At 37.8% G+C, this 23,352-nt stretch overlaps 1 protein-coding gene across 1 annotated transcript; it reads left to right on the top strand.

Moving 5' to 3' along the window:
• Positions 1-243: 243 nt before the first annotated feature.
• auh (AU RNA binding protein/enoyl-CoA hydratase) lies at positions 244-16,912 on the top strand. Its single transcript, XM_028025439.1, has 10 exons — positions 244-503; positions 3,646-3,713; positions 4,544-4,631; positions 4,820-4,906; positions 9,418-9,510; positions 9,620-9,676; positions 9,814-10,001; positions 10,113-10,163; positions 13,631-13,678; positions 15,575-16,912. The coding sequence occupies exons 1-10, from the start codon at positions 293-295 to the stop codon at positions 15,650-15,652; spliced, it is 969 nt and encodes a 322-aa protein (XP_027881240.1). The 5' UTR covers positions 244-292; the 3' UTR covers positions 15,653-16,912.
• The last annotated feature ends 6,440 nt before the right edge of the window (positions 16,913-23,352 follow it).

The following is a 23,352-nucleotide window of genomic DNA, read 5'->3' as shown; positions in this document are numbered from 1 at the left end:
TGCAGAGAGATGGAAAACGAGATGAACTTGAACTGGATGACAACATTTTCGAATGATCCAAATATATATTGTTAGGAAAGACAAAGTCTAATTTTATCTTGCATAACCAGAAGTTGGAATATGTGGGAATGGAAAATGATTGGAAACTCTACTCTCTTTACCTCATGAACCACACTCCATACCAGTAGGTGACAGTAGTGCTACTTAACTTCTTTTTTTTTCTGCCAACCGCCAATAAAAATCAAGACGAAGAAGAAGGAGGAGAAGAAGAAGACCTCTGTAGTTGACGGTCATGGCTGCTGCAGTGGGACGTTTGTCCCTGTGGTTAACCTCCAGAGTGTACGTGGATCGAGACAGAGCGAGCAGGGTGACAGCCTCATACCTTTGCTGGCGACAGCAGAGATATTGCTGTTTCAGTCGCACCATAGCTGCTGCAACACGGCAATACAGTTCTGACTCCAGGGATGACCTGAAGGTCCGATATCTGGATGGGGAAGACGCGGGTAGGTTTTCCCCCCGGTGCTGCTGCTGCTTTGTGGTAATAGTATTGAATGTCTCACATTATTCAGTTTTGACACACCGAAAATGTGAAGTACATCCTATAGATCCTTCCTTCTCGAATGAATAACTGGCTGGTGACTGAATCCTGAAGACTAAAAACAGATTTCATCAGTCTCCGCCGGAGCAACACCTCCTGGTGACAGGATGACCCTATTGTAAAGGCAGCAGTTTATATTTTGTGACTATATATATATATATATATAGTCACAAAATATAAACTACTGCCTTTTATTTTTCCTCATGACTATATATATATATATATATATATATATATCTATATATATCTATATATATCTTGTATATATATATATATATCTATATATATCTATATATATCTTGTATATATATATATATATCTATATATATATATATATAGTCATGAGGAAAAATAAGCACACATCATTAAATATTAAGGTATTTCAAAAGATTTTGTGTTTTATCTCTGGAAGAGAAAGTAATTTAATTACAAAAATGACTTTTTTAAACCTAAGATATCTACAAAACAAGTTTTCTAACTTAGGAAAAAGTTACATCACCTTACTTTCTACTAGAGTTATCCCTTTTGACCTCCTGTGTCAAGTGGAGAAAATAAGTATTTGATGTTTCACCAGGCAAGTGAAGCCCAGCGGTCTGTTGGCTGATCACACTCTGGGGGAAACCCTGATTGTTGTGTTACCGTAGCTACAATATGATGCTATCTGTAATCTTTGTGTTTGAACTGGGTTTCTTCAAAAATACATCACAGCCAATAATTTGATTTGAAAGCTTGGCCAATTAACCTGGCCCTCTCACAGACTTCACTAAATCTATATTTAAACACTGTTAGTGATGCTGATGTTCTTAGCAGGCAGAGAGGCTATAAATCATATTCTACCCAAGTCCCCATTACCTTGGGCCAGCCCTGCATGAAGAGAGCCACTCCGCTGCGTTGCTCATCTCTCTGCTGGTTGCAAGAGACCAGTAGGGAGATGTAATTTATGAGGCAGCAGCAAGGACAGACCTGCAGACCAGGCTTTTCTGTTTTGTGACTGTTGAGCCATGAAACAGACGGGTTATTTATGGGGCTGGTTTTTCACATCTCCGCCCTTTATTGTCGGCCCAAGCCTCCATGGGGCCCCAAACAAAATTTGGTTTTGTGGCCCTCTATGGTCCTCTAATGTGGATTGGCTGCAATCAATAGTCAGGCGATTAGATCATTCACATACCTACTACAAACTTATTGCATCTCTGTTTCCATTTTATCCTATATACATGTATAAAATAGGATACATTTATCAGCCAGCCGATTTGTCAGCCAGTCAATATATCAGCGACGATTTCCTTAAATTTGGGGAATCAGTTACCGATACTTACATGTGGAACTGATCTTACAGACATATTCATGACATACTTTGATTAAATAAATTTGTCTTAAGCGTTACTCCAATAGCTAAAAATTTAATTTATACCAGGTGAGTCTTTCTCCCGAGAATGTGGACCGTTACCGGTACCGATACTGATACCGATACTGGACTGATTCTGAGCGTCCAAATAATTTTAACAAAGTTTCACATATCTTAGAAGGTGATGTAAAAATATTTGATTTAGCCACATAAATGATTTTGCTCAGCAGCAAACAACAAATCACCAACTATGGCATAGAGCAGCTCATTGATTTATTAATGCAGCAGCCGTGTAGTCTTTCCATCAGACTGCACATTGCAGCTCATATTACTGGTGAAGCATGACCTACATGGCCAGCAGGGGCCCCCGAAGAGCAATTAATTTTTTTGCTTTTGTCCATAAAAATAAAGATTTCTACAAACATTATCAAAGATATGTTATTATAAAAACAAATCACTTGATAATGAGATTGTGTGTTTTTGTAATAATGACATAGAAATTGTTACAAAATTGTAAAACAAACAAATTCAGCTCCACTCAGGGGGCCGCTTAGGGACCCTAAGCGGCTGCTTAGTTTGCTTATGCCTTGGGTCAATCCTGCAGGAGGTGAAGAAATTAACAATGCCAGAGTTTGCAGCGCCTACTTTCTGGGAGGTAGCAATCACATCGTTTACATTGTATTTTCAGATATTTTATTGGACAATTACTTAGAAAGATATGGCCAAGTCAAAGTCCAGACCTGAATCCAATCAAGAATCTGTGGAAAGAGCTGAAAACTGCTGTTCACAAGCGCTCTCCCTCCAACCTCACTGAGCTCCAGCTGTTTGGGCAAGAATGTGCAAAACTGATAGAGACAAAACCAAGTGACTTGTAGCTGTAATCGCAGCAAAAGGCGGCGCTACAAAGTATTAATGCAAGGGGGGCAAATAATATTGTACACCCCACTTTGCAGTTTTTATTTGTTAAAAAGTTTAAAATATCCAATAAATTTCGTTCCGCCTCATGATTGTATTCTTCACAAAATAATAAAAATTTTAGATCTTTATGTTTGAAGCCTGAAAAGCAACAAAAGGTTGAAAAGTTCAAGGAGGCTGAAAACTTTCGCTAGACACTGTATGTCCAGGAGCCCCCTATTCCATAAACTGCCCCTTATTATTATGTTATGTGTTAAAAATGTTTTGCATACATGACACCCTGCCTTATGTTCCCCTCCTGAGCATGGAAAAAAGTTCAGACTCAGGATTTTTTTCCACCATCAGCCCTGATAACATCATCTTGTTGAGTATCTCGCATGTTAAAAATAATACTAGGGAAGTATGATACATAAATAATATTGGTAATGGCCGATGTTGGTCTGTTTCTAGCATCTTGGCTCGATTAGTTAAACTGGGCTGATATTAACGAGCACTGTTTTTCCATCTGGTTGCTCTTTGTGTTTCATGGGGTTGGTCATATGGTATCTGTTTGGTTAAGAGACAGTGAAGCACCACAGGATTTTGTGGGGGGTTTTGTTGTTTTTTTGTTTTACTGAAGCAGAGAAAGCAATGCGTGTGGCGTTGTTTTTTTTTTTTTTATGTTGAAAGGGATAATTATCAGTTATTTTCCATTACAGTAATATGAATATCGAAGATCAATTTCAGAATGAAATTTATATATTGGTCCATCCTTAACTATATCAATATATTGCATCTCTATTTTCAGGAATTGTTGTTGTTGGGATAAATCGACCAAAAGCCAAAAACTCCATAAGCAAAAATCTTGTCAACATGGTATGTATTTTTTTTTTTTTTACCTTTTTTGTTTTTAAAAAATAATTTTAGAATTACTTGACTCATTAAATAATTTAAAAATTATTTTCATCAACTTCTAAATGTTTAATATTTTTATGGATTTGTGCTTTAAGGCTACTTTTGAAATCTGAAGGCATCCATTGTCAGGGATTTCACAAAGCGATATTTGGTCTTTCCTTGATAATGTTGGTTTGATGCCTTGTTGAAATCGAGTGTAAAACATTGACTAAAGATAATCAAGAAGGTTTGAGAAACAGAAGCAAATTGGATGTAAAATTCCAATAGATTTCTTGATACTCATTTTCCTGAATTGATGTGGCAGACGTTTCATCTACTGATTTGAATATGCATTTGTATCCTATGCAAAAAATTTAATGATGTGACATTACATTATTACATGTAATATGAAAGTAGAAAAAAAACAATCAAATGGATGAATACATTAACGAGACAGAAAATAAAGTAATAATTATTTTTCTATCTGAAATGTTCATTTTGCTTTGCATGTCTGTAAATCAGACCTGCACATGTAACGTCATTACATGTAACTGTTGTTACATGTACAATAATTACATCATTACATGTAATGACGTTATATGATTGACGTCATTACATGACTGTTGATGCAACATTAACAGTCATGTTAATGTGGAACATGGACTGTTTTTGGAAAAGTCCATTCTAGTTAACTCTGTTTCATCTTGTGTCACATTAGGTTTACAGCCTTGGACAACAGAACACATCCTCTGTAATATATCAGCTTTTATTTTATTGTCTTTGTATTTATGTTGTCAAACTTTTTCTTCCAGATGTTTGAGGCTGTAGAGGATATTAAGAAGAATAACAAAGTGCGCAGTGTTATTTTATCCAGCTTGGTTCCTGGTATTTTCTGTGCAGGTACGCTCTTGGGGACTTTGCTGTTTTACCTTTAGATGGAAAGTTTTGTGTAAATGTTATGTGCCAAGTTCTTATTTGTTCTTAAGAATGGTATGTTCACAAACCACAGCAGATGGCCCTGAATGGTTCGTCTTGCAACAGGAGGCTAAGACACAAACTTGGTGCTGTGATTTTGTTTCTGTGTAAAGGTGCAGATCTGAAAGAGAGAGCAAAGATGCATCAAAGTGAGGTGGGACCGTTTGTTTCAAAAGCAAGAGCCCTCGTCACAGAGCTGGGTAAGAACTTCATAGAGTTCATTATAGGTAGTTTATTTGCTCCTCTTCATGCTATACTTTGGCACCAATGTTCTATCATAACTATGGTAGAACTAGATGAACTAGAAATTTTCAGAAGAAATTGTATTGGACAAAGTTTGGTGACTGCATGAATTTATTGACCATCAATGATAGGCTGAGCCATTCCATGGTTGTTGTTTTTTTAAGAGCAGTTTTTTTGTTTGGACGGTGAGTTACTCTTTTAATTACATTGTACATACATAATAATGCTTTATTGAAGCCAAGAACTGCAGCTCATGGGAAAAACAACAACCAATTCAGTTTTTAATGGCACACACAAAGTATTTTCAGCTGCAAACAAAGCTTTTATTTTCCCCAGAGTGCCACCAAATACAGCAGCATTTTTTTTCTGTCCCCTCCAGGGGCTCTTTTGTGGGCTCTAGTGTCCCTTATATGACAGTAGGCTGACAGGAGAGGGGGGGAAGACATGCGGCAAATGTCGCCAGGTCCGGGAACTGAACCCGCGATGGCCGCGTCGAGGACTCAAGGCCTCCAAACGTGGGTCGCGCTAACCCCTACGCCACCACAGCATGCCCAATACAGCAGCGTTTTATGAATTCAAACGTAGAACAGAAAACAGAACCTATGTTCAGAAAATAAATTTTTTAAATAATAACTGGCCCAGGTTGGATTTATAGAATGTGAAAACCGTCTCATCAATGCATTTCCTGCTGAAGCTGCTAAGGCCATCAATCTACATGTTTGTTACTCATTGTCCTATCAAGCTCCTTTTGTATCCGCTTGTCAGAGAGGAAAATAATTAAATCAGCTTTACCTTTTAAGTAAATCGTTCACAAAATTCTCATTTGTCTCCAACCTGGACTCCCATCTGGTCCAGCTGAACTACCGCTGCAGATTGTGAGAATTCTCCCACTGGAACGAGAGAACTGCCAACTTCTGATTACTTCAATTGGAGAAATGTCTAAATATGGTTGAATCTGAACAAATTATTGTATACCATATATAGTAGGAACTATAGAAATTTGGCCTATGATGGAGATCTGTCGTGGGGGGGGGGGTCCTGCCCCAAATGGAGGAGTTCAAGTATCACGGGATCTTGTTCATGAATGAGAGAAGAAGGGAACGGGGGATCGACAGGCGGACTGGCGCAGCGTGAAGCGGGCGCTATACCGGTCCGTCGTGATGAAAAGAGAGCTGAGCCAAAAAGCGAAGCTCTCGATTTACCGGTCGATCTACGTTCCCACCCTCATCTATGGTCATGAGCTTTGGGTCACGACCGAAAGAACGAGATCATGGATACAAGCGGCCGAAATGGGTTTTCTCCGTAGGGTGTCTGGGCTCTCCCTTAGAGATAGGATGAGAAGCTCAGTCATTAGGGAGGGACTCAGAGTAGAGCCGCTGCTCCTTCACATTGAGAGGAGCCAGTTGAGGTGGCTCTGGCATCTGGTCAGGATGCCTCCTGGACTCACGTCCCACCGGGAGGATGCCCCGAGGAAGACCCAGGACACGCTGGAGGGACTATGTCTCAGCTGGCCTTGGGATTCCCCCAAAAGAGCTGGAACAAATGGCTGGGGAGAGGGAAGTCTGGGCCTCCCTTCTGAAGCTGCTACCCCTGTGACCCGACCCCTGATAAAATGGAAGAAATGGGGGCGTGCTGTGGTGGCGCAGGGGGTTAGCACGCCGCACGTTTGGAGGCCTTAGTCCTCGACACGGACGTCGCGGGTTCGACTCCCAGTCCCGACGACCTTTACCGCATGTCTTCCCCCCTCTCCTCACCCTCCTTCCTGTCTGCCTACTGTGGAAAAAATACGAGCCACTAGCACCGCAAAAACTCTTCGGAGAAAAAAAAAAAAAAAAAAAAGAAATGGATGGATGGAGATCTGTGTTCTCCCAGCTAACCGCAGTGATGCTTGTTGATGATGCAATCGGCTGTCTTCAAACCATAGCGCAATCGGAGAGTTAGCAGGAAGCAGCATGGCAGAGAGTGTAAGGGAGGAGCAAAAAGACAGGAGCAGGAGATTATCTGAACCTGATTTGGGTTTAAACAGTCAGACCAGGAATGTTATCTGCAAAGTGTGTGGGGTGACACAATAATGAATTAAAATTCAATTAAAAGCAAGTTGTGAGATTATATACATTCAAGCCACTATAGATGAATAGCTCATAATTTAAATGCAATCATTTAATTTTATTGTTTGTATGTAGTTATTGGTTCAACAGTCAGTCTTGTTTTTTTACACTGTGGAGAAAAAATTGCATCTAATTATCTGCTTGGTGTGTGAGTTCATGATGTGGATTCTCCATTCAATTTGTTGAAAACGTTTTAGACATAATGACATAATAATAAACTGTGCAATTGAATATGACATTAATATAATTTAAAACCTTTGGGTAAGAATGAATTATGACAGGAATTTTTGACACAGACTGTCAAAATGACAGACATCATGAACGTTGGGTAACACTCGTCTGACGGAGAGTTCTGGAAGATGACTCATCACTGTACTCGCTGCCAATGCATCAATCAACTTCAAACCAACCCGGTCTGGCCGGCCCAATTGGAACCACAGAGTATTTCAGGGAAGGAGTGGGGCCGGGCTGGAAGAGTTAATGCACTGAGCACTGCAGTCAGAAGGGGGCTTTGGTGAAGTTCTGGGGCCTCATGCATAAAGCCTGCATGTGCACAAAAAATGTAGGGCGCCATATTTTACGCACAAGTCGACATGTATAAAAATTAACTTTGCATCAAAGTTTGCGTAAATATACGTACACTTTTTCGCTGGCGTGAAAATGTGCGGCAGCCACGCAAACGTTTTCTGTGGACAACAAACTGCAAAGCGTCAAAACTCACCTAAATCCACTGAAACCTGACAACATTCAGATATTTAGACCAAGAAGCACCAAACCCAATGTTGTTTTCATGGTTTTAGTATTTTATTGTTTAAACGTAAACGATGAAACTGAACCACATTTATCCTCAGACAATAAGCTAACACGCACACAAAATAAAGAAAATAAAAGTAAAAGGACGTGAAAACTTCACTCTAATGTAAATAGTACTTTTCCTCAGTTTTTGTCTCATAAAGATGCAACACATTAGTCTGTGCACCAAAGCACATGAAATGCATCGATGGGATAATTTCATTCTCGCTAAAAAAAGAAAACGGGGTTGGATCAGCAGATTGACTCCAAACAAGGTGTGTACACAATCACACGTACAGCTACGTACAGTAGCTGCAAAAGGGGCACAATTACGCCTTACAACATAATTGTGGCACAGAGCTTTGACTCTGATGGAGAACATCACCAAGGGAAGGAATCAGAGGGAGCCATTGATCAGAGATCTGATTGATTTGTTGGGAAATGTTGATGATGGTTTATTAGTGTTTAGATTAATCCAGACTGATCATCCTGGAGCTCTGAGCAGAACTTAAAGAGGGAGCCATGCGGTACCGGTCCAGCTGCAGTCATCCTTCAGTGGAGCCGCCCACTTTGTGAATGCACTTTATGGACATAAAGCATCTCTATTCTGTAAATGTAGAACTTATGCACATGATTCCACTATTTAGAATAAACGTCCACGTTACCCACTCAAAGGATTCTCTGTCACAGTGTCTGTCTTTAAATCCCTTCTGAACGCACTGCGCACTTCAAACAGGCATTTGCACGATTTATTTATTTATTTTTAATTAAAAAAAAATTTTTTTTTAAATGTATTATTTTTGTTTTTATGAGGTGACCTTGTGCCCTGAAAGCACATTTTACAGAAAATATAAAATTATTATTATTATAAATACTCATACTGCTATAAACAAGCATGTTGCCATGGTTAACTGCTTCACGTGGAGGCAGACTTCCGGGTATTTATAATAATTTCCATTATGTATTTGCGGTTGGCGACAGGCGGACCAGCAGCTGCTCTATTTCCTGCAAATTAGGATTTATAAAGGAAATGTGCGCTGCCACATCTCCGTGTGTGCACGGCTTTATACATCAAAATTTTTTTGTGGGCCGCACTATTCTAAATTTTTCCATACACCAAGTTTTAGTGTGAAAACTGCACACTGTTTTATGCATGAGGCCCCTGGACAGCAGAGTTTAGATAATAAACTGAATTCATGTAGGTAACCCAGTGTATACACATTAATCTGTTTCAATTTGAGATCCTCTTTTCTGTGAAGTTGGTGCAGGGGAGACGGGATGAAATAAGTTTGCACTTCACTTTGTAGGTTTGAAAGAGTTTGGAACCAATTGGCTAGAATTGAACCAGACATTAGCCAGCTGAAGTGCAACTGAACAATAACAAATAGGTTTTTAATGCATCATGCTTCCCTTGTAAGTTTCTGTGTGACATTTCCCATGAATGGACAATATATTGTTAAAAATAATATTGGTGTTATTGTTAATCAACCTATGGAATTCTTAAGCAGAGTTATTTGTACATCAGTCAGTTTTTTCAGGTTTATTCATTTGTTTTATTTATTTTTCAGATAATCTTTCAGTACCTACTATTGCTGCAATTGATGGGGCTGCCTTAGGAGGAGGTTTGGAAATGGCCCTTGCTTGTGACATAAGAATTGCTTGTAAGACTTTTACATTGAAGCTACAAAGACACATAATCAAAAAAGGGTGTACATATATGCATGTTTCAAAATACCGTACATATTGGTTTCTTCTCCTTTATTTCTGTAGCCAGCAGTGCAAAAATGGGACTAGTTGAGACAAAGCTTGCAATTATTCCTGGAGCAGGTGAGGTTGAATTTCTACTTTATTAGTTTTTCCAAAAGTAAAGAAGACTTGAAATCTTAAAAAAACAACAAAAAAAGTTAGCTGCCATTTTGATCGTGTCATATTGGGGCTCCTTTTTTCATATGTATTTTTTGTAGGTGGAACACAACGTCTCCCAAGGATTATTGGTGTGTCTCTAGCCAAGGAACTCATATTTACTGCTAGAATAGTGGATGGAAAAGAGGCAGGTTGTCTGGGGCTAGTCAATCATTCCGTAGAGCAGAATGACAGTGGAGATGCTGCCTATCTCTACGCTCTTGAACTTGCTCGTCAGATCAACCCTCAGGTACTCAAGCAATGAGTTAAACCTTGTATATGTAATTGGAAAAGAATCAGATGCATGACTAAGTGTAAGGGTTGTCATTTTAAATCTTATCTCTGAGTTTTGGCTTTACAGGGTCCAATTGCAGTTAGGATGGCTAAACTAGCAATCAACCAAGGAATAGAGGTGAGTTATAATAATTTCTTAAGTACTAACTTTATCAAAGTCCAGTATAAATATGCATACTTAATGGCCAAAGTTTGTATTGGGAAAAATAGTTAGAGGTCAGATTAGCTGTAAACCAATTAAGATTAGTTTAGACTAATCTCTATCTCTGATCAAACACAATTGGGGATGGAGGCCTCAGGACCGTCTGTCTGTTTCTTTCATGGACTTGGATTGTTACGCCTTGGTCTTGCTCTTTGTCTCATTCGAAAAAATGGGTTGAGGTCGGCTCAAGACTAGTTTTTGTCAAAATTACAAAAACGTTTATCTTCACCTGCAGACGCACAACAAAATGAATGTGAATTAAAAGAAACAGAAGTGATCACGGTGCAGCCGTGTCCCACTGTCTCAGAAACAATTCAGTGTTATTTTTGCTAATGATGGCATGGGAATGTTTACAGATGGCATTGGGTTCTTAAAGTTAAAAGAGCACATCTGTGTATTCACATGTGGCGTGTGGTTCATCTTTTGCTGAGCAAACGCCTATAATCTGACAGCAGAAAATTATGAAGCCTGCTTTTTAAAAACATGAAGCAATTTGAAGAGGGGGAAAGGCAAAATGCAGGGCAACTTACAAATTTACACATAGGCGTAAATCCCAGGGGGAAAAACCCACCAGTAAGTAAATACTTAAAGCAAAAGACATGTTACACATTTTATTTACTTTCACTGCTCAATAGGAAGAAACACATTAACAATAAAAATCAGACTGCAGTTTGTTATTTCATTACTTTGGCTGAATCATGATGAACTGCCACATTATGTCTCGGAAATCAAAACTAGCAAAACTGCTATGCTTTCATAGACTTGGCTCCTTTTTCTGTTGCAGGTAGCCAGTATTTCAATTTAGCTCTCTAACTCTTACTTTAATAAGAAAAGTTTGAAACTGGAGCGACAGAGCGTTACCACTAGCCGACAGCTCTGTATGGGAGCTGAGAGCTGAGGGGCTCTTGCAGCTGACAGTAAAACTAAATAAAATATGCCTTTATTTCATATCATCTTCAACGTAGAGCCTTTAAAACCACAAAATAAAATCTGAATATTTGTCTAGAAAACTCTGGTGCTGAGCCTTACAGGTAATTTTATTTATATAGCACATTTTCAGCATCAAGGCAATACAAAGTGCTTCACAGGAATTAAAAGGAAACACAAGCAAAATAACAAACCAGAGAAAAGAGCAAAAAAAGAAAAAGAATCTAGTGCTCTAAAGTATGTAAACTAGGTGTTCCTGTTCAGGGTTACTAAGTATCCTCTGGTCTAATTTAATTTTGGGGTTTTAAGAACAGGAGTCTAAAACGTAGTCTAATAAAGTTGATCCAAAGTATATAAACTAGATACTCCTATTCAGGGTTGGTAGACTATAAGTAAGTATCTTCTGGGTTCTGGGTTGGAAGAATAGGAATAGGTCTTTAAGTTTAAGTTATGATACTTCCCAAATATTCAATATCTACGTATTTATAGTTTCTCAGCAATCAATGAAATGGGAAAAGAAAACCCCCAAATAATAAAAAAAAGTTTAAAGCAACTTAAGTTATAATTTAAATAACACACAACCTGTATTGAGAACCACTGCAATAAATCAATATTTATGAGGAATTTTATTAAGTGCAGTTACTTATTAAAGCTTGTTTTTAGTCAGAGCCTTAAGTTTTGGTAAACGTGTAGCAGAGATCAGATCTGTGACTCTGAACCAAACTTACATCCAAGCAACATTTGAATCTTAGTTTGATGTCTACTGAGAAAAACACTTTTGTTATTCATTGCTACTTTCTAATCATTTTTGCTCCTGCAGCTTGAACACAATAATAAAAATTTTAAACCACATTTTTTGTTACATTTAACTTTAACTTTGCTGACCCCTCCAAAATTGGTCTTAAAAGATTTCCGTTTATGGTCCTCCCCAATAATGAGATGGGATTTACGCCTTTGAATTTACAATATGCAAAGTGAGCAGGGCAACATTTGAATAGACATCAACAGTGAACACAAGGAGAAGTAAGTACCAATGCCAAATGCACAAATCCCAGAGATTTTTATAATCCCATGCATTCTGTTTGTTCTGATGGTTTTGAGAATTCCCCAAGACAATTTGTGTGCCTGCATGAACTACTAGTAATATTAAAATACCTAATAATTTGATATGTGCAGCATATATGTTTTTAGGAACAGCAATTCATTCATCTGAAACTCTGATTAATTGTTTTTATTCAGATGATAATGCAAAAGTAGATATTTCTTTAAATATGACACGTCTTTATTACTCCAATTTCTGTTTTTGAAATTTCTCATATAACTGTTGCACAATGTAAGTTGATTTTTATTCAGTTTAGAGAATGTGCATCAATTTGTGGCTGCATTTAATAACTTAAATATTAGATTTTTATGACCATTAAGTGTAATGCTAAGAAATAGTTTTGATTGAGTAATCAACTGATTTTAGATTTATCTTTGCATTTTGTAGAACACAAAACACAATGTCCTGAAATATTTGTTGAAGTTCTAGGCACTCGGTCTTGTCTCAGATGGTCTGGTCTTGGAAGAACAAGTCTTGACTTCTTGACTTGTCATTTATTCAATCAACCAGTTCACAATGCAAATCAGAAGTGACGATTATTATGGTCTTGAGCATGAAAAGGGTGGAGTGCCTTCTCCAGGTCAGGGGAGGAGGAAAGGTGCCCAAGTGGAGGAGTTTAAGTATCTCAGGATCTTGTTCACAAATGAGGGAAAAATGGAGCGGGAGATCAACAGACAGACTGATGCATCGTTTGCAGTGAAGCGGGCGCTGCACCAGTCTGTTGAGGTGAAGACAGAGCTGAGTCAAAAAGCAAAGCTCTTGATTTACCAGTCAATCTATGTTCCTTCCCTCATCTATGGTCATGAGCTTTGGGTCATGACCATGGGAAGGCCTTGGGATTCCCCCAGAGGAGCTGGCCCAAGTGGCTGGGGAGAAGGAAGTCTAGACCTCCCTTCTTAAGCTGCAACCTCCGCAACCCGACCCTGGATAATGGCTGATTAAGATGCATACTAAACTTAATTTACATTTTTAACACAACCCAAAATATGTCGTTCAAACTTCATACTACCGAGGAAACACACCACATGTTCTTTGGTAATTATTTTTATTGAGAATTTTAATAGGGAGTTAAATTTGACTAAATTTATTGAATTTACCCAGAACAAGTGTCAAATTGAAACAATATATTGGTATCAGTTGAAATAGAATATCCTTTCATCAATTTATAATCAAGGGATTGTTAGGTCAAGGAGCTCCTTAGAGGAGTCACATCAGGTCATTGTGTGTCCGAAGAGATTGTTTAGATTCTGCCGTACATTATTGTAGTATTTGTCCTAACCCAGGACAATATTTGAAGCAAAATGGTTTCAAGTTTCTTGTGTACTTCACTGACAAATGCCTTATTCACTTTCAGGTGGATTTATCTACAGGTTTGGCAATTGAAGAGGCATGCTATGCTCAGGTGAGTGTTGGATAAATGGTTTTAAACAGCCAGTTTTGATTTTTCTTCAATTGAGTTTCTGTAGTTCCCTTAACTGTAGTATGAAGATGTGATATTATTGTGAGTTTTCTAGAAAAGTAAACAGGACTTCCCCCAGAAAACCTGCTAAACCTGGTGATGGGGGCAGGGTAGGTTTATTTAGAGAGAGTGCCTTCTACTCAGATCTGTTTAACCTTGCTTTCTGAAACAAGGCCCTGCAGAGCACAGAAACATACACTATTTTGCCAAAAGTATTTAGTCACCCATCCAAATTATTGCAATTCCAATCACTTTCATGGCCACAGGTGTATAAAATGAAGCATCTAGTCATGCAGACTGTTTTTACAAACATTTGTGAAAGACTGGGTCGCTTTCAGGAGTTCAGTGAATTCCAGCGTGGAACTGTGATAGGATCCCACCTGTGCAACAAATCCAGTCTTGAAATTTCTTTTCTCCTAAATATTCCACAGTCAACTGTTGGCTGTATTATAAGAAACTGGAAGTGTTTGGGAACGACAGCAACTCAGCCATGAAGTGGTAGGCCACATAAACTGACAGAGCGGGGTCAGTGGATGTTGTGTGTCAACAACTTTCTGCAGAATCAATCACTATAGACCTCCAAACGTCAAGAACAGTGCACAGAGAGCTTCATGGAATGGGTTTCCATGGTAACCAGCTGCATCCAAACCATACATCACCAAGTGCAATGCAAAGTGTCAGATGCTGTGGTGTAAAACTACCACCACTGGACTCTAGAGAAGCGGAGGCACGTTTTCTGGAGCGACGAATTGCGCTTCTCTGTCTGGCAATCTGATTGACGAGTTTAGCAGTTGCCAGGACAACGGTACATGTCTGACTGCATTGTGCCAATTGTAAAGAGTTTTGGATGGTGGATTATAGTGTGGGGTTGTTTTTTAGGAGCTGGGCTTATCCTCTTGGTTCCAGTGAAAGGAACTCTGAATGCTTCAGTATACCAAGACATTTTGGACAATTCCATGGTCCACACTTTGTGGGGACAGTTTGCAGCTGGCCAACATGACTGTGCACCAGTGCACAAAGCAATGTCCTTAAAGACATGGGTGGCAGAGTCTGGATTGGATGAACTTGACTGGCCTGCACAGAGTCCTGACTTCAATCCAATAAAAAACCTTTAGGATGAATTAGAGCAGAGGCTGAGAACCAGGCCTTCTTGTCCAACATCAGTATGTGACCTGGCAAATGCGCTTCTGGAAGAATGGTCAAAAATCCCTATAAACACTCCTAAACCCTAAACCTTGTGGACAGCCTTCCCAGAAGATTTAAAGCTGTTTTAGCTGCAAAGGGAGGAGTGACGTCAAATTGAACCCTGTGGGTTAAGAATGGGATGGAATGGGACAGTGGCTGTGTCCACTAGCTTCCCAAGCTCATATGTGAGTCAAGGCAGGTGAGCGAACACTTTTGGCAATATAGTGTACCATCTTCAATGGTACTTTACAATTGGCATGAAATTCAAAAGTTTACTCCATTCTTAGCAGAGTCAACTAATGAGTTGGATCTGGTGGATTGATACAGTCAGTGCTCAATCAATGCAACTTCACATAGAGACCTGATCATTGTTCAACTAAACAAAATGGCACCAAGCACAACAGTGTGCTTGTCATATAATATCTGTTAACATATATAAACATTTTTGCATTTTCATTTTGGGTTGCTTTACATGAGGGAAGTCTGCATATGTATGACCCTTTTTGGTTTCTTAGGCCTTGTCCATACAGGCAAAAACAAATACAGGCATTTTAAGCTATACAACTGACCATATACAAAAAATTTAGACTGTAAAACCAGATGTGAGACAAACCTGAGAAGTGCAAATTGCTTTTTGTACTTATGATTTTATAGGTGATCCCAACAAAAGACCGATTGGAAGGTTTGGCTGCTTTTAAGGAGAAGAGGCGTCCTCATTACAAGGGGGAGTGAGGTCATATGATTCATTTCAAGAAATCCTGTTGCAAAAGTTAATGAATTCCTACAGCTTTGAACAACCAAACTATTTCACTGCAAAGACTTTGACTTGAAAGAGAGCAGTAATTACAATAAAGACTTTTTTTTATCATAACACATGCCATTGTACTTTTAAGTAAATGTGTGTGCAGTGAAACTTCACACGTTACTCTGCACTGTCTGGAGGACTTTGTTGCATAATAGAACACATGGTTAGTTAAGTTTTTTAAGTACAAACCAATCAGTGGCTGTGCCCACTAGCTTCTCATGAATTCATGTTCCTGTCTTTGAAAAATTCCTAAAAAGCTAAAACTGGGAATGTATGACTTTGTGGGAGTGTTTTTTTTATTTTTTCAAATGCAGTTTCTACTTTTAAAATTTTACAACAACCATTGTTGATTAACCAACTCTAGATTATTTAAAGTGTCCATACATTCTGAGTTCAACAATAGGTATACCTTATTTTATTTTCTTGGAAACATTTAGTACGTTATTACAAAAATAGAATTTGATATTTGTTTTCCTTCAACAAATTACACGTCTACTTTTAGACAATTGAAAATTCATGGCATACAGAAATGGTAAATAGAAAGTACACATCTTTGATGTGTACATTTTTATTGCAAACTTAGTACCTGGTTTTTCACAAAACTGATGAGCTGCCATCTGGAGTTCACGGTTTTGGACATTTTAGGTTAGATATAAATTATTTAGAACCTGGCAAAGACCAGATTATTTCTGTATTGTAATGCTGGAACTGATAAATGCTGGACCTTCTGTTTTCCATGACTGTACTTTCGCATGAAGCTTGTGTTGTTTTTAAAGCTCACAAGGTTTCATTGTTTTCTTTATGTATGAACAATATACATACATGTATGTATGTACATGTTGGGTGTTTCAAGCAAAGCCATTGCTTCAGTTTGCTGGAAATGATTTGAATATAATTAAATTGTCTCTCCTATTTAGTGCCAAAAATATAATGCCATATAATAACCACATTTTCAAAATTGTGTTTTGAAAACGCCTAATGTAATGGCAGAGGTTGTGGGTGATTGTCATGAAACATCCCATGTAATTTAGAACTTTTGTTTTTCTTTTCTATTATTCCTTGGTATTGCTTGTTTTGTTGTTTTAGTCTCAAACTGCTTTTGCTAAACTTTTGAATTAATGAGTCACATGCCATGTGAAGACTGGCCATGTCAAGCAGCTGCAATAAAGTCTAAAAGAAATGCCTGATCCTTTTTACTGCTTTCACTTTTTTGTTACAAAGAAACAATCTGTCTAAATGTGTGGTTTCTATATGGTAAGATTATTGTGTAATTTATATCTTAGACTTTTCACTGAAATATTAAAATCTTCATATATAGTCTAGGAAGACACTGTTTGGTAACCATTACTTAACCATTACTGCAGCATTTCCTTACTAAGCTTCTAACATTGCTTATATAATTTAATCACTAACTGATCTAGGGTTAGGGTTAGGGTAGGGTAAAATTCTACAACATGCTGAAAACAGTGATGGAAATGAGCTTTTTTTCTTTTCAAAATCATATTTCTATACTTCATTTGATCTGTTCCAAATTATTGCTCCAGAATTATCTTATTGTCCCACAGATTCATTACTACAAGGACATGTATACAGATATCAATGTTGAGTTTTTTTCATTTTTATTTCATACTGGTTTTTGAAAACAGTCAGTTGGACAAGAGAGAGAGAGAGTGCATGCATGACCAAGAACAAAATAATTAGACTTTTCTGTTTGAAAAGAAGTAGGAAAAGGTCAACACTTATTGTTACTTAAACCTACCCCTTATCTCAATTTGATAAAATATATTACCGACTCCATCAGAAATTTGTAATTAAAACCATGTTATGGTATTCATAAGTGTTTAATAAACTGTACTAAAGAATCAACAAATAAATTATATTACATAAACAAAATGATTATAAACTAACTCTCATAACAAAAAATTTGGACTCATAATAATAATAATAATAGTAATAATAGTAATAATGGCAGTTGTAAATAACCGGACAGAATAATTATCTTTGTCTTTAATTTATAGGATGTATATTGACAAGGAGTAGGTAACAGTGATAGTAAGATATCAATAATAATATACTCATAATGGTAATAGTAACAGAAGAAAATAAGGACAAAAAAAGTCATTTCAAAAAATCTAATCAAATTTTATTTGTATAACACATTTCAGCAGCGATGCATTTCAAAGAGCTTTACATCATAACAAACACAAAGACACAAAGTCATGCATCATAGAATCAACAATCAAAACATGACATTAAGTCAAGAGCCAGAGTGGTTTCAAAATCAACTCTAAACAGCTGGAGTTAGAATTCTTTTAAATAGATTCCAGCATCTGGTTGGGCTTTCTGGTTTTGTTCTTCAGTGGTTCAGCTCCTATCTCACAGAACTTTTATGGTCAGTATGGATACATGTTCCTCACAGATCTATGATAACTATGGCATCCCTCAAGGCTCTATTTTAGATCCTTTTTAATTTGTACATGTTGCCGCTTGGTGTAGTCATCGGGAACCTGATGACACTCAGCTATACGTCTCATTGTCTCGTGACAACCAATCACTGCACTTTTTAATTGTATTTCAGACATAAAGACCTGGATGGTACAGAACTTTCTCCAGCTCAACCAGGACAAAACAGAAGTTTTAATCATTGGACCAGAAGATGAGAAAGAAATTCTAATATAAAAATTACAAACTTTTAAACCTTCAAAACAAGTCAGAAACCTGGGTGTTCTTCTTGACTCTGAGCTAAGTTTTATTCCGCATATCAAACAAATAGTGAAAACAGGATTTTATCATCTAAAAAATACAGCCAGAGTTCGCCCTATTCTCTGTCTCTCTAACATTGACACTGTTGCTTTTATTTCCAGCTGTATAGACGACTCTAATGTGCTGCATTCTGGTCTCCCTAAAAAACTCTGCACAGCCTTCAGCTGTTACTAAACTCTGCTGCTCGAGTGCTAACTAAGACCAGAAGGCAGGTTCACATCACACCTGTTTTAAAATCACTGCACTGGTTCAAAGTATGTCTCAGGATTGATTTAAGATTCTTTTACTGGTTTTTAAATGTCTTAATGGTCTTGCACCATCTTATCTTGCAGAGTTTCTTTTACCTTATGAACCTCTGTGGACCCTGAGGTCCTCTGGCACCGGACTACTGTAGAGGAATATAATTATATTAATAGTTAAAAATTATGTTGTTTGGTTGGTTCGCACTAAGATATGTTTTAACTTAAAATTTAACTTATTGTGTCAAATGGACCTGACTTCTAGGTCAATCTGACCTAGAAGTCAGGAAGGAATTCAGATTTGGGAGAAGATATGGAATAACAATCATTAAAGAGAGGAAAGTTGTTAGTTTAAGCTGTTGTGCAAGAAAGTTCTGGCGCCAGACATTTCTCCTGCTCGCCAGCAAAGGAACTGGGCCGGAGCTCAAGACGTGGGAAGGAACCTCTGTTTGGACAGATAATGAATATACAATTTGACTAATAGCACCTGATAGGTATTTTCCTTTCGAACCTAAATAAAAGAAAGAACCACAGACAACGTATATGAATTTTACGTGGAGCTTTTGCAAAAGGGAAGGCTCTGCCAAACTTCTCCTCCGAGCAATTTACAGAGCGTTCTGATCTGCTCTCACATGAGCTCCTGTTTTTATTGTCAAAGAAGAACAGGCAAGGGGGCAGTCAGGAAAAACAACAGAGGTCGTAAAGCTTCTAACCCAAACATCTAACAACCCAGTTCCAGATGTGATATCTGATCAAAGGTCTGAGCCCGGTTCAAATCTCGGTCAGTACTGTCAATAAAACAAAATACGACTGTTCACAGGTAGTTAACAAATTAGGAGGTGCATAAAGTTGAACAGACAGTAGTGACCTCCATACACACGTAAGGAAGAGAACACTTTAAACAGAAAATCACAATGATCTATAGGCTGAATGTGAACTAAAGTAATAATAAAATGATAATACCAAAAAATCTCTAACAGCACCTTTGAAATGGAGCAGATGAGAAGTCAAGGGGTCTGAATATTTCCAAGGAACTTCCAATACACATCCAGTGTAAGACGGAGCCAAATGAACTACGTAAATGGAGGAAAGCAACGCCATTGGTCAAAGCTTCCCAATGCACACTAGTAGAGCTCGGATCCTATAAAAAACTGATACCAGAAGTAGAAGGCAAGAGATTTTGGGACTACTATAACGATGTGTATGTGATGTTTTAGTTCCGCAGATGTGCATTAAAAATCTCTTCTCGTTTGACCATGAGCAGATGGAGTTCTGAGTCTTATTTAAACCTTTATTTATATATTCTATGAGTTTAGGCACTTTTAAATTCCTCCATATAAATAAAAAACTACCTTTTGGTCCGTGTCCGTCACGGGCACCACCAATAATAAATTAATTTGGCACCAATGTAATATATGCTCTTAAGTTGCTTTTTATATTAACAGCATTTTATATTTTACAATTTATAGCATTTTATATTATATTTTTTATTTTATCTACAACTACTACTCAGTGGTAGTTGTTATTGTGTCTTGTCTCTATGCTGTAACTGCGAAGTAATTTCCCTGCTGGGATGAATAAAGTACTTCTATTCTATTCTATTCTATTCTATTCTAATCATGGATCTACTGTGAATCAAATCATAAGGATTAAGTTGATTAATTTAGTTTGTTGCGCTCGCTATATCTGCTTCTTGTAGTATTGCTTGCTTGTTGTTGCTAAATATTGCTAAATATGTTATATATTCTTCAATAGATATAGCAGTTAACCAAGTTTATTGTAGTTCTTTTAACTCTATTTACAGTAAATATACATTTACACACTAATACTAGCCACAATCACAGTTTGAAATTAATTTAAGTGTCATGAAATCTTAAATTTTACTTTTTTAAAAAAAAAAAATACCGGCTCCTGCCTGTCTGCACCTTTTCAAGAATTGAGGAGGGAAAACCTACAGTTGATTATTATACCGGGTTTCATTGGCTGGGAGGAAATCCTTTTTCATTCTGCGGGGAGGGGATGTTAGAAACGGACATTTCTTAAGAGCAATATTTTTATTTTGTGCATCAGGAGGCTTACTTGAGCCCCTCAACAATAATATTTTGCTAAATATAGTAATTTAGCAAAACAAACTAGACTTCAGTCTAATATTGACTGAGGATTCTCAGTTTCTCTGCCTCCATGTTGTTCAGACACTGGGTCCATGGTGAGGAGGAGGGGGCACATTATTGTTGAGGGGCACAAGCAAGCCTCCTGACGCACAGATAAAAAAGAACAACTCAATAAGAGCACCAGGGGCATCAAGGATAAAAGGGGCAGGGGCTTAAGCCCCTTCCACCCACCTCTGCATGTGCCTGTGCTACAGTTTCTATATCCAGGATGCTGTGCTAACCACTGCGTCACGCAACGCCCTTATTCCGGTAGCCTTTGCTGGAATTTTCAGTTTCTCTTTGGCAAATTATTTTTGTTTTTATACAATTTGAGCTGTCTGACAAACTCACCTAGTTCATCTTTCATTTTTTGGAAAAATCTGTTTTGTCAGGTGATTGCAAATAGTAGACTGGCCTTGTAAAAAATCATTACAGAGTAAATGAGTAAAATCATCTAGTTAGAGCAACTCCTAGTTTGCACTTTGCACAAATATGAAAACACAACAAAAGGTATTTGGAACTCAAAAATATAGTATTGAACTTCATTGCATACAAAATACATGGCATTGTGTGAACACACAAGAATTTCCCTAACCAAATTCTGCTGTAGTAAAGCTGTTGAGTTATATTAAATTGCATATTTTTAACTATTTTTACAACAAGAGCACATCTTTGAACTGTAGTCTTAAAGTACAATCAGTGTGCAAAACAACCTTTTGCACAAGTTAGTTATTTCCATAGTACTTTGTTTTTGCTCCTGAAACTTGCCATCTTTTGGTCTTCACAAGTGCCTCAATAGTTGTATTGAGGCACTTGTATTGACCAGCACCAATCTCAGAATTTAATTTAAATGTTTACATGTGAGCCCTGAGCACAATTTCTTTTATTGATATTTATTACAAAGAAAACTTGTTAACAAAGGTAGATTGACCCAAACATGCAGACAATTTTTGCAGCAGTTATTTTGGGTACCCTGGCAAGACATACCGAAAAAATGTGTGAAATCAAATTTGAATCACATTTCCAGACTAATTATTTCTAGTTTGATGGGGTCAGGCACATCAGAAGATTTGACTATTCTAAATTCACTTGGAATGGGAAGAAACCTCATTTGAAATTAAGAACACTTCAACAAGATAAAACACTTGAGGGCTTAGGTCTACCGAATTTCCAGACATATTTTTGGTCCTTTGTGCTCCAACCTTTGCTTGTGTGGTTGAATCCTGAGATCTTTGTTTCTTGGAAACCAATTGAAGAAAATCTATCCAAACCATATAGGCTGGAGGACTTAGAGTATTCTAATAGACCTCCTAAAGAGTCTAAAGCACAATTAGGACCTATATAATTTCTTCTCTTCTTAGAACCTGTCATTCAATTCTGAATCACACAAACACCAACCTGAAATGGCATAAACACTGAACTACAGTATAACAAATAACTTTTTCATCCTCATTGGAAACAAGCCATTCTCTTTCCCTAGGTGAAGAGATAGGGGTGTCAATGTCCTCAAAGACCTTATGAATGATGATGGCTTGCATTTTTTTAGTGACCTACAAACTGTGTACAATTTACCAGGTTCCACATTCTTCTTTTATTTACAACTCAGATCGGCTATGAATGTGTACGGTGTGCCATGGGGTGTGCCTCTCCCAACCCATCCCTTACAAAAACTTCTTGCCTCGCAGGGTTAGGCACGTGGCATTGTTTCTAAATTATATAAATTAATTTCGGATACTCGTGCCAGAAAATATATAGGGGAGAGTCCTTTCCTGTATAGGAGATGTCGAAATCTGCTGGGATACAGTTTGGGAGAATCTCCACAACACATCCAAAAACCCTGACCACCAGTTTATACACTGTAAATTTATTCATAGGATGTACTTAACACCCAGGAAACGTCATGCTATGAAAATGATCACATCTCCTATTTGTGACCTTTGTACACTTAAGACTCCAAGCTCTTTTATGCACATGTCCCAGTTGGCTGCTTTCTGGAGACAAATTTCCGTCACATTGAGTGATTTGCTAAAAGCTAATATTTGATTATCACCATCTTTATTCCTACTTAATGACGATTCCACTTCAGAACTTTCCTCTTAACAAAAGCGCATGCTGTGGGCAGGCCTCACTGCAGCCAAGAAGATGCTGGCACTACGATGGCAACCACCACACTTATTACCTTGGCAACAATGGGCCAACTCCTTCCTAGATATCGTTATAATGGAGAGATCAGTGGCAAGGATGCACACAGCCAGTCAAAAAACGATCAGAGCATGGGATGCAGCTTATTCTTTGGTTAGAGAAAGAGTGCAACATAATTCTATGTGATCTTCTTAATATGTAACTGTAAGTGATGATTTCATCTTCTCAACTGTCCATTTCAATATTTGTTATTACTCTGAGATCTTCGGGAACGGGATAGGGGATCGCCATGGGATTGAAGATTGGGGGTGGGGTGACAGGGCTACACAATTT

This window comes from Xiphophorus couchianus, chromosome 8 (assembly GCF_001444195.1).
Source record: "Xiphophorus couchianus chromosome 8, X_couchianus-1.0, whole genome shotgun sequence".
Taxonomy (NCBI): domain Eukaryota; kingdom Metazoa; phylum Chordata; class Actinopteri; order Cyprinodontiformes; family Poeciliidae; genus Xiphophorus; species Xiphophorus couchianus.
This window is presented reverse-complemented; position numbering and strand designations above follow the sequence as displayed.